Here is a 12250-nt window from a genome sequence, read left to right on the forward strand (position 1 = left end):
AATGTATGCAATTACAAGCAGAAATAAATCAGACAGAGGGTTTTTGTTTGTTTGTTTGTTTTGTTTTGGGTCTTTCTTGAGTGTAAAACAAATATCGTTCACAATTTTGGGAAGTGCATCCTTGGAGAATAAATGCATGTCAGTGATTATGTGCAGGATTTAAGATGGTATTTTCCCTTGTGATTTTAAGCCCATCACTTATTAACTGTAACTTGGTTTTGCTGGTGGAAAATGTAACAAAAAACATGATGATGATAATAATTTCCTGTTAAAAATTTTGTTTCTCCCCTCTTGTGGCAGGTACTATGATGGTAGAACTCCAGGAGAGGGTAACCGAACTGGAAAACTGGAAGGATGGCAAAGGTCTTATAATCCATGGTGCAGGAAACACTTTTTGCTCAGGATCTGATTTGAATGTTGTCAAAGAAATATCCAATTCCCAGGCAAGTATTAATACACGTTAAGGTTTTGGAGAAAAATTAATTTTTTGAGATTCCTTTTAGGCAGAGGTGTTGCACTACACTTCTACTGCAATTTGACATACAAGTCACAGAATGGAGCTTTAATGGTCAAAAAAAAATGCTGTCATCCCCTTCAAGCCATGGTTTAACTGTTATTCTAAATGATTCATAACTCTTAAATTCCTACACTATATGTTCTTTTTAGCCCTTTCTTTTAAAAATGTCATTTCAGTTGCTCACAGCAGTATATGGTGAATTTACACATCAGATAAACTGTGCTTCCATAGTTTGACCTTTAGAAACAGATAAAAGTAATAATTTCTCATATTCTAAAGTAAAAAAAAAAGAAATTTAAGTAGAATAGCTGCTATTACAGTGTCACTACAGAAAGGTTTCTATTTTATCAAAACTGTGCTTGGACTTGCATGAAATCAAAGAACAGATGCAATTCTTGTGCTGTACTTGAGTCATGTGAGTCTTGTGTGTCTCTATGAAGTTGAAGAGGTTGTGGTTTGATGGCAATTTTTTGCTCATGCCACCCAGTTGGACAACTTTCACATGTGCTACAGTTCTTTCCATGGATTAGTATGTGGACTTGGCAATGTGTGAAATAGGGCTTTGCCAGCTGCCGGGGAAGAGGGTCTTCCTGCGCTGCTCTTAGACCTGGTTTGCAGATGTGGTATGTGCCAGTGCTGCTGCTTTTTTGTGGCCACTGCAAGTTTCAGGATTTAACCATGTAAATAAAACACTTAATTGGCTCTTCCAGTATGAATATCAACAGAAAAACTGGTTAATCTGATATTTGTCTTTAGTGATGATTTTTTTTTTCTATTGATGAAACTAAATATGATAAACCCCACAATGTCTTAGATTTTATTTCTGGCCTCGTAAAATAAAAAGGACAGTTCAGTTTTCAAAGGGTATAGGATATTTTGTTTCCTTTTGGGAACATCACAAGGGAGATGCTTTTCTTAGTACAGAAATGTCATGCTTTATAGATATAAATGGATTTGGGGGACATTTTCATCTGGATATTTTATAAGAACTGGTAATTTTAAAAATGTAGATGTAGATGTGATTTTTTTCCTAAATTGATTTTTTTTTATTTTGATCTGCAATTCTTAACTTCTTTGAGCATTATGCCAACAGAAAAGGAGCTGAAGCCAAGCAAGGTCAGTTCTTTTCTTATTTGCAGTCTAGGCTTTCCTTCAGAGTTCTGCATTCAGTAAATCTCAGTGTTTCTGCTTCCATACATTTTGTATTCTCTCTGTATTCTTATACAAATTACTTGGAGCCACTGCACTGGCAGGAAGGGCTCTTGCAAGGACTAGGTTCGATAACAGATATACTGGACAGAATGAAAAATATATATGTTATAACTTTGTTGAGAATTCTCTGCACATAATCGAGATCTCATGCTAGTATTGAAATTAAAGCCTAAGAGTCACCAGAAACGCTCCAAGAATAGTTGAACATAGTTGCTTTTCTATTTCCTTTGGAGCGTTCAAGCTATTTATCTTTTACTGAGAGTTTCTTTATAATAGCTCCTAAAGCATCTGTTTGGTGGGATTTAATAGTCTTTATTAAATAAAGCTTTACTAGAATATGGAATAGCATTTGCTGTTCTTCAGTCTTACAGAACTCTTCTCTCTAACTTGATGCAGATGAGAGTGTTTCGTCTAGTTTCAGGTTAAGTTTTCTGTCCACAGGCATCTTCAAGGCAAAAAAAAAAAAAAAAAAAGGTGAATAGCTTCATGCCTGAACTGGTATGTCTTTCACAGTATCACAGAATATTCTGAAATATTCTGAGTTGGAAGGGACACACAGGGATGATTGGCTCCAACTTTTAAATGAACTGATTGGACCCACAATCTGTCATTATTAGCACCATGCTCAAACAACTGAACTGTCCTTTATATTTTTTTCAAGGCTGTTTTAGCCCATAGCTTTTAGTAATTGCAGAAAACACTTTTATTGTATCCAACCGGTTGGTTGAGGGAGAACTGTATTTTTCATAATTTTCGGTACAGTTTGTTTTTTCCTGTGGTGCAGAATCGGCAGAATAATGGCCAAGAATGTTGAAGGATTTTCGTGCCCTCTAGTGGCTCTTTGTCCTCCTGTTCCGCTTCATTCTTTTCCTTTTTGTCCACCTTCTCCCATGTTCAGTTGTTCCTAACTCTGAAGCAAACCTAGGTCTCCTGCCTGTTTTTCTTTTCTGAGTGCTAACGTTACATAACCAAATCACAGAAGGTAAACGAATAGTGGAATTTAAATAAAAAATATTTTTCCTTCTGTCTTTATAAGGCTTTGTAAATTATTCCCAGAGTAAGAACCTCATTCTGGAGTGAGACTTGAAAAGTTGTCTAGCTAAAAAGCAAGAATAGCTCTTGAAGCAACAGCTCAGAGGAAGAAGCTCAAAGAAGAATTTAGCTTTCCTTGGTCCCTGTCTAGAAGCCCTAGGACATAGGTTCCCAAACATAAGCTGTGGAGGGAGGACTTTGGAGCAGTTGGAGATAATATGGAAATTATGTTCTATCTGTAGTGCAAATGGGTTCGAAGCTCTTGCAGCAATAAGAGCCAGCATTACAGTTTTCTACTTTATGAAGGTGACTTTCTTCTTCCCTGCCTCTCCGAGGCCCACACCAAGCTATTAATCCTTTTCTTCCATATGTAGTACATTTTACCTCCCTTTCTGCTAGTTAGATGTCTTCTTATTTCAAGGACGGTATTAGAGCTGCAAATATAATTATTCTACTAGACTGCAGCGAATACCTCTTAGAGTATTTTATCTGAATAGTAGCCTTATTTTTCTTGTCAGGAAGTTTTGAAGGGTTTATTGCTTTTTTTTTTTTTTTTTTTTTTTTTTAATGTGTGTTTTCTGTGCAAGCATTTTTTTCCATAGGATACACAGTAATCTCTTTACCACCTGAGAGAATGAAGACTTTATTTTTGTCTGCTCAGACATAAATGCATTTTTCAAGTTTGTCTGTTCTGGAATTAATCTTTAATTACCACTTTGGATTTTGTCATGAGTTGAGAAGGCCAGTTTGAATGCAAGGATTCTGCTGTGATGAAGTGAAAAATCATGTTTTCTAAAGAGCTTTTGTGCAGCTTCATCCTGACAGTTGTAATATGGGAATTGTGCAAGTCTGTGTCTGAGAACTGGTACCTTGTATGTCTGTGTGGGCTTTGAACTTAGCTACTAAGGCAGCTATCACAAAGGGTTTGAATGTTCTTTAATTTGGAATGAAAATATTGCTACTGTTCTTAGAGGGTGTAGGAGATGGGTACAGTGATAATTAAAAGCCTTTTTATAAATCAACAGGTGCTAAAATTTTCAAGCAGCCCATTAGTGTAGTAAAACTAAATACACTGATTCTTGTGTAGCAATTGTCATGGCAGTCACATCTGCCACAGATCTGTGCCTAAACATCATAATGGTGGTTTGCTTTGGACAGAGCAGCTCTTGGGAATACACTACTAAAAGGACAATAAATCACCTGAAATTGGCCTACTGTTATTTCAAGGTTCTATTCCAAAGACATACTGAAGACTTACTGCATATATTTTCTTTCCCTGAGGTATGAGTCAGAGGCTTTTAATTCAGGCAGATTCTCTAAATTGTCAGCTTCTGTAAAATTGTGTTTTAGAAATTAGAAAATTCTGGTAAAGAGATGTTTGGTTTGGTTTGTTTGGACTTTTTTTTCTTTACTATTTGAAAGATGTGCTGAAATTTTTACCTTGTTTTTTATTTCTGCGGTGTCCAAACATAATTTTTTATCTGGTATAAATAATACATGTTGTTCAATTCAGTATGTATATGAACATGGTGGTTCTGGATCATTTAGCCCAGTTATTTGTCAAGTTCCTGATTAATTCTAGATGTCTGAGAAAGAGGATAACAACAGGGAAGGCAGATAGATAATGATTTTTTCTCAAAATATTTACTTAGCTCCCAGCAACTTGTGACTAAGCCTTCTAGAGCTAGAGGTGTTGCCTTCTGTGTAATAACCTTTTGTTGCTGTGCCTGTTGTGAGTTTATGTAGTTGCTCTTGAATTCGTGTAGAGGGTGTAATGCCCTACTGCCAGGTGTTCCACATTTTAACTAAACATTGTAGGAAGAAATATTTGTTTTGAACTTATTTTATTTGGAACCCTTTAGTTCTTGTAGTGGATTAGAAGTAAACAATTGTAACTTTTTTACTGTTGATTGCAAGGAGATGTAAAACACAAAGGATGAGAGACATAAGAACAATCTTCTTTCAGGTTTGGTTTTTCATTTGTTTTGGTGTTTTGTGATTTGGTAGGGGTTTTTTGTTGTTTTGTTGGTTTGGTTGTTTTGGTTTTTTTTTTTTTAGCTGAGATGCTTTTGGCCCAAACAATAAAAGATTAAATTGGTAAATTGTATCTTGTCTAAAACTTCATGGATTTTGGAAAGTAAAAAGTATGTAGCACACTGTGGCTTTGTACAGAATTTAAAAACTCAGATTTATGTGTGTTCAACTTGAAGTGAGAAGAGGAAATTAAGAGGAAACACTAAAATTTCACAGCATAGAAATTCAGTATTGCAATTACTTTAACAGTGGCTTAATTTTAACTGAAATTTGTATAAGTCAGTTGCTTTCTGATTTTTTTTTAACCTGATTTATACTAGGTTTTCTATTTGTGCATAGTTGGGTTGGGCTAGAATTTGGGCAACATGAACCAGAGACAAAACCCAGCTGAAGTAAATATAAAGAATGCTTACTCCTGTTTACTTTGTCTATGTGTTTAATTGCTTCACATTAAGATCATATAACATTTTTTAATTTCCTATTCATTGTAGGATGGGATGAATATGTGCATGTTTATGCAAAACACCTTAACCAGACTCATGAGGTAATATATTTTATTTACCCATTTATGAAGCAATAATGAGTATAAGAATGTATTTTGGCTAACTCTTTAATGAGATATTTAAAGATAAATATGTAGTTTTATGTATGTAATTTTGAATCCCAGACCTTGTATTCACACATGTTAATCAGGTAGGTATTTATGGATTAAAATTAGACCTTAACATTTTGCAACTATTACACTTTCCAGAGATTGGAAAAAAAACCAAGACAAAACAAAACAAACAAACAAAAAAACCTAGGCTTATATGTGTAAAGCTAGGAGATACCCAGAATTAAGGAAATCTAGGCCCTCAGATTTTCTGAAACTCAACCTCTCTAACTCATTGGAAATTGATGGCTTTTAAATAATAAGCAGCAACAGGTTATGCAGCCTACATAGGTAATATTTATTTGACATATTGATTTAATCTTCCCACTTCACAAGAGGAGTGTGTCAGTTCTACCATCTGGTAATTCTGAAAAGAACACTCTTTCCTTTAGACTTAGCTTCCCTTAAGGAGTTACATTTCTATTAAATACATTTGGGGTAGAGTCTGTGTTTTTCTGCTTAGAGCTCTTTGAAGATGAATATTCTTTGTTTTCAAATAATCTATATGAGAAAATGTTATGAATTAACATTTTTTCTGTAAAATTACCCAGGAGATTGGAAACTTACATTAGTAGTACTGTAAGGAATCCTCAGGATTGGAAGACATTTGCATAAGCTTGTCTCCATGTAATTGAAATTGATGGGGCAAAGCTAAGAGGAGGAAGATGTGTGAAGATTAAGTCCCCACCTCAGGTGTGTAGACTTAGTGTATCTTTAAGCTGTGGTTCAGGGGGAGCACTGAGCTGCTGTCTGGGGACATCTGTTGTAGATAGGATTAGTCTCCCTCAGACCTGAAGCTGACTGTGATCCTGAGAGAGGTGCCTCAAATGGATTAGAGTGTGGATGTAGCCATTTTGGATCCACATCTTCTTCTTTCTCATAAAGCACAGGAAAAATGAGATTGCCCTCTTCCAGTGGGTTCTCTTGTGCCATGTATTGCATGAACTGCAGCTTGTAAGTGAACTTGGACTGTAAGTGTTGGTGCTTCTGTTGAAGGAGAACTAAAACCAGACATGTGGTTATAATTAGGATGCAGACTTCTGAATGTGGTTTGTAAACTGCTCAAAAAGCTAAATGTCTCTTCATAGTAAATGATGAAACAGCTGTATTAGTGTGCAAATTCTGTAACTAACCAGCTGCCTTCATTTCTTAAGGAACTTGCCTTATCCTAAGTCACTGTTCATTAGTATTCATTTCACATCAGCAGTGGGGAAACATACTCTTCTTTCCCTCTGTCCTTTGAATTACCTTGAACATGATTAAATACAGCACCAACAAAGGTAACAGATTGCTGCTTTCCTCAAAAGATTTTGTCTGCAAAAAAAGTTTTGTTGATGACTGAGATAGTAGCACTCTGTTTGAAGAAGCTGCTGAAGCTGTCATGGTAAATCTCATTAATTTTAGATAACCCAGCCCTTCAGTTCTTTGTGTCTCTTTCTGCTGCTTTCTGTGGTGCCCTGGCTTAGAGTAGAATCTTGTGTTGCTGTCCTGTTACTCCTTGCAGGCAGTCTTTTTAGGTATATTCTATAGCACGTATTTTTCGTAACGTGTGTTTTTCAGTACATGATCTTTATTTTGATTCCATTTAAAATTTCTGTGTTGCTGTTCCATTTTGGGGTTCTGTATCAATTATGCAATAGTAATTTTGACGTAAGTGTAATTGGTGTTGTGCTGATTGCCCACAAAGATGTAGTTATTTGATAAAATTGGAACAGTATATTTTTCTCAACTTTTACTGTAGAAATGGTTTGGTTTAATTGTTTTGTAATTTCTGAAAGTCTAAAAGCATGAATTTTGCTTACTAAATTCTCTTGTGCAGGTTGCCTTTGATCAGTGTTGCACTAGTTCAAGGAAAAGCTTTTGGAGGAGGAGCAGAACTTACCACAGCATGTGATTTCAGGTAAGGTTAACATTGTAGTAGTATTGTGTAGTATTATGTTGGGTCAGTGATTTACTGATTGTCCAACTGAAATGTGAGAAGTAGGAGGAGGTATCACTTCTACCAGGAGTAAAGATCCTGGGTTCCAAGGCATTTGCAACGAGATTTTGTCACCAGACTTCATAGGAAAAAAAAGTTGTGATTTCTGCAAAGTTATGTGGTTTGGATCACAGTGTAAAACAAGAGTAGTAAGGAACTTTAGCAACTGACTGTGTTACACCAGTCCAAGTAGGTCCAACTCACCCTTGAGTGAGAGGTAGGAGGGTTGCAAAATTGTGTATCTCCCTGTGTCTCTTTTTGTAAATGTCATAAATAAAAATAAATAAATCTCTTCACTACTCTTGTATTTCTTGTTCTGGGTTTATTATTTGTAACATAATTTTGTGCTACACAGCTATTGAAACAAGAATTTGAGGTGCAGAGGAAAACAAATGAAGTTTCATCCCTGTTTTTTTTTCCATGCAGATGCAGGGATTTGCTAGCACAAAACAACTGGCAAAAAAAGAGGGCTTTAATTAAACAGGCAGAACAGGAATGGGAAGACACTAAAGTAATAAAATGTCACTTTATATAAACTATTGCTAATGTGCAAACAGCCTACAGATGTAGCAGGATAAGCACAGTGAGCAGCATCTCTGAAAATGAGGAGCTTTTAGTGAAGTTTTCATCTAAGAAAAGGAAATGTGCTCTTGAAAAGGGCCTTAGTGCCTGAAGTGGGAAAGGAATTACCCCGAACAAGCTGAAAGAAGGTACACTCCAAAGTAAAGTAAACTAGAATATTACAGTGCTGTTCCAGGTATCAGGAACAGACTTTGAACCGAGGAGGTGTTATCTGCATTGTCTGAGTCACTTGGAAGCAATCTTCCTTTGCTTTGAAAGTAGATGTGGCTGGATCTTTTTTCATATCTGCTCAGCACACAGTGAGCTGAAGCCCCAGCTGTGATGTGAGTCCAGGCTGTGTTACAAATAGCAGAGAGGCTTCGTGTTTGACAGCTGCAGTGCTGGCAGGAGAATGCACCTGGGAGACTCAGCAGACCTTTCTGTATCTGTGAGCCTGTCAACAGAAAGTGTTTCTTGTTATCTCTAAATAGGCGTTTAGGGAATGAGAATATAATGAAATGGAAATCTTTTGGCTTTCTAAAATACGTAGTCTCTACTTACACTCCAGCTATGCTGTTTTGACATGCTGTGTAATTATAGGCATTATCAAGTAGCTCTTATTTGCATGAATTGAGCAGCTGCAATTCCTCTCATGCAGTGCCATAATTTTCATAATAACTACAGCTGTTGATCCATCTTCCATTACTCTCTACACACCCATCCAGTGCAACTACATAACAGCGATTCAGGAGCAGCAAATGGGACTTAATTAATAACAGCAACAAGACAGAGAAACATACTCTGTGCTGTTATTGCTCTTGAATTTGAGAATTTTAATACTAGTGAACAAAATTGTAGGGTTTTTTTGAGGACTGTAAGTAGATATTAGTGGAATAGGTATTCTGTCCTCAGTCACTAGATGACAAAAGATGAACATGAGACAGAAATCAGTGATTTGTTTTCTTGTTTGAATAAACTGTTTGGACATTTTATTTTTTAAAAACAAAATGAGTTTCTTGTGGTTGCTTTTAATTTTAGATTTTCAAAGTTCTGTTTTTCACAGTCTCTGTTTAAACTACCAAACTGCTTGGTTTTGGCCTGAAATATTTTCTTATTTTTATCTCTGCCACTTTGTACTACATTAACTATACTGATATAGTTTGAGCAACTCACTTGAACCAAAATGACCTAGGTACCTCCTCTGAAATGTGGTCTGGCAGCATGATACACATCTCTACTAAAGTAGAAGTGTGGACAAATCCAATTTTAAAATAGCTGAGGTGGTTTAAGATATTACTGATACATTCTTCCTGTAGGGTTCATGTGGCTAATTGTCTCACTCTGTTTTAAGCTGGTTCATTTTAAATTGGATTTGGGGGGGCTTGTGGGAACTTCGGCATATTTATTGCTGAAATAAGGACAATGATAAGAAGTGAAAGCATCTTAGGTTAGTCCACGTTTAATCTGGAGGAAGAAGTCTTCTTAAAACATCTTCTTCAGTCTTAGCTGTTTTATGTGTTGTTGCAGTATGGCTCTCCAGAAAAGCAGTATCCTTATAAAGATCATAAACATGTTACTAGGGGAGAAAAACCTCAGACCAGTCCAGACAAGGGCAAGGCAATTAATTTCCTTTCAGACTTTTTCTGATATGAAAATTGGAAAGATAAAACTTCTGACACTAGAATTATTTATCTCAATTATTACTGCAAAACTGGGTAATGTAGAAGGTTGCAAGTATGAAACTTGCTCAGACAGCTGTGCATTTTAGTAATATTTTCAAGAAAAACTGACTTTTTTTTACGTGTGCCACAGTTGAGCTCATTAACATGGCTCGTGTTTTCTGCTGCCAAATGTTAATGTATTTTACATCTCTGCATGACACTGCAGCCATTTCAGTGAGGTGCAGAAGTGAATGTGATGTTGGATTTAGTGATGGAATTTTACAAATAATTGAGGGGCCTGTTTTCCTTTATGCAGAAACTTGAAGTGTGTCATTTTGTGCTTACACAATGTGTGAAGGTAAGGAGAACGGATTTGGCAGGATTGGTTGAGGACTTACGGACAGGAAAACAGGAATGGTAGTGGATTGTTGGCAATAAGCTGACAGATACAGGGAAGAGACAATTGGTAATGAATCCATTTGTGCAATTAGCAGATCACAATAATCTCTGAGTGCGGTCGCTGCAATGCGCTACCAAATAATAGCCAGAATAACTAACTTTGAATTCTGAGCTGTCTTGTCTTCTATTTCATATTGGTGCCTTTGAGAAATTTCGCTGGGGCAATGTCTGTGTAGGTTTTTTACACACGTCTACAACTTCAAAAATTTGGTCCTGCATCGCCTGGCAAGTGGACTTCCATGGACTGAGTGCTTCTGAGACACAGACTCTCTTTCCCCCTACCTCCTTTTTCCTCTCTAATGCTGCTGCAGTCCAAGTAGAGGTGTGTCTGTGTCCCTGCTGTGTTAATCAAATTTAAAAGTTGGTGTCTTGAGGCAGAGGGTGAGAGTGCAGAGATGGAAAACTGCCCATTTCTCATACCATTGATCTCACAATGGGCTCGTAGGTAGAGACAGCAGTGATTTTCTTCTTTAGAAAATAAATTAATTTCTTCAGCTGTAATTGATGTTGCACAGTTAAATTGCAAAGGGCCAGTTTCATTGCTGTTAAAAGTGCTGAGCTAACTATTATCTTATGCTAAAAATACTGCATTTCTCAAATTGGCCTCCTTTCATTTTAGTGGTGTGTTTTCTGTATTTCTGTGAAATATGTAGACATGCTTAGTATTACATTTTAAGATGTTAAATATGTTCCATGAAACACTTAGTAAGAGATACAATGAAATCAAATGTTATTTAATAGCTTTTGGTGTGTGCGTTCCTGTGATAATTTATGTTTATTTGATTCTACAAGTTGTATTTAGTGCATTAAATGCAACATATAGGAAGTCAAAGCAACAGAAGATAATCTAGTTTCTGCATAGGTGTAGCTACACTATGACCAACTTTTCAGTTGTTTCACCTTTCAAAAAGGAGAAGTGGAGGAGGAAGCTGTAAAGATTTTAGTATTCTGCAGTAAACTTTTTTAAAAATAGGTTTCAGAACATCAGAGCACAGCACATGAGCTTCTTTGGAAATCTTTTACTCTGTACAAGGATTTGGGCTTTTAATTTTATCAGGAGGAATATTTAGGTGCACAAGATACTGCTGTTTGAAATAAGGGTGCCTGAGGACATAGTAACATTTTTCATTGGGTAGAGCCTGATATGAATGTAGCAACATGGGGTTCACATATTCATGAATTCTTGCAGAGTCCAGGCTCACAAAGCACTTTTCATTCATGTGACTGTAACATTGCTACACATCATCAGAGAAGAATCAATTGCCAAATCTGAGAGTGGGTTCTCTGTAGAAGCCTAAAAGATAAGGGACTGAAATGTGTATGTTTCAAAAACTGATAGCTGGATAGCCATGGAGCCAACCAAGGATTGTTGGTAATGACATACTGTGACAAAGAACAGGATGTGGGTGGAGAAGGGGTCCCTATGGAGGTACAGCAGCACTTTTCTGGGACAGATGTCCTTGTTCTGGGACATCAGAATAAGCACAACACAGTACAAGGCAAATGCAGGAATGAGGCTGAGAAATGGACATGCACTGTAGTGGAGGATTATGACCATCAAAGACTCTTGAAGCCTCCAGCCTATTTCCAGAAAGATCTAGAAGAAAGAACTGTGCATGATAACTAATTTGCATAGAAAGTGAGAAGCTTACCTCCAGAACAGGATGAACATATCTATAAAATGTTATCCCCACAAAGCCTGGGCATGTGTGCACTCCAGGACCCTGGATACTCCAGCTGGATCAATGCTGGGAGTAGAACAGGTGATCTCTCTAATTTTCTTTCTTCCCTTCTTTCTCTCTCACACTCTTTAATTCATATCTCTCTCTCTTCCCTTTCACCCTACCTTATCCAAAACCCACTCCTGTGTGCTTGTGTTGGGAGGTCAGGGACTCGAATAACCATGTCCATGCCAAGTGTGTAGATTATTAATAAAACTCTATAAGCTTTTGCAGGTCCTCTGACTTTGGCCATTCCTTTCAACCATAAGTGTTTACGGACCTTGGGTTCTCCCTTCTCCTTAAGCGTGGGACACCACATTCTCACAGCTTCAAGTGCTTGCTGTGTGGCATAGATCACATTTCTAAACTGTACGGAATTTTGGTCTCATATATATATACATGTGTGTATTTAAAATCTACTGC

At 36.8% G+C, this 12250-nt stretch overlaps 1 protein-coding gene across 6 annotated transcripts in view; it reads left to right on the forward strand.

Moving 5' to 3' along the window:
* Positions 1–12250, forward strand: part of ECHDC1 (ethylmalonyl-CoA decarboxylase 1) — a 40786-nt gene that overhangs the window by 12529 nt on the left and 16007 nt on the right. For all 6 annotated transcript variants that reach the window (XM_053937453.1, XM_053937459.1, XM_053937456.1 and 3 more), the window contains 3 exons: positions 301–443; positions 5287–5339; positions 7267–7347. In XM_053937453.1, the coding sequence (XP_053793428.1) occupies positions 301–443; positions 5287–5339; positions 7267–7347 (277 nt within the window). The remainder of the gene's footprint in view (positions 1–300; positions 444–5286; positions 5340–7266; positions 7348–12250) is intronic.

This window comes from Vidua chalybeata, chromosome 3, assembly GCF_026979565.1.
Source record: "Vidua chalybeata isolate OUT-0048 chromosome 3, bVidCha1 merged haplotype, whole genome shotgun sequence".
NCBI classification, from domain to species: Eukaryota; Metazoa; Chordata; class Aves; order Passeriformes; family Viduidae; genus Vidua; species Vidua chalybeata.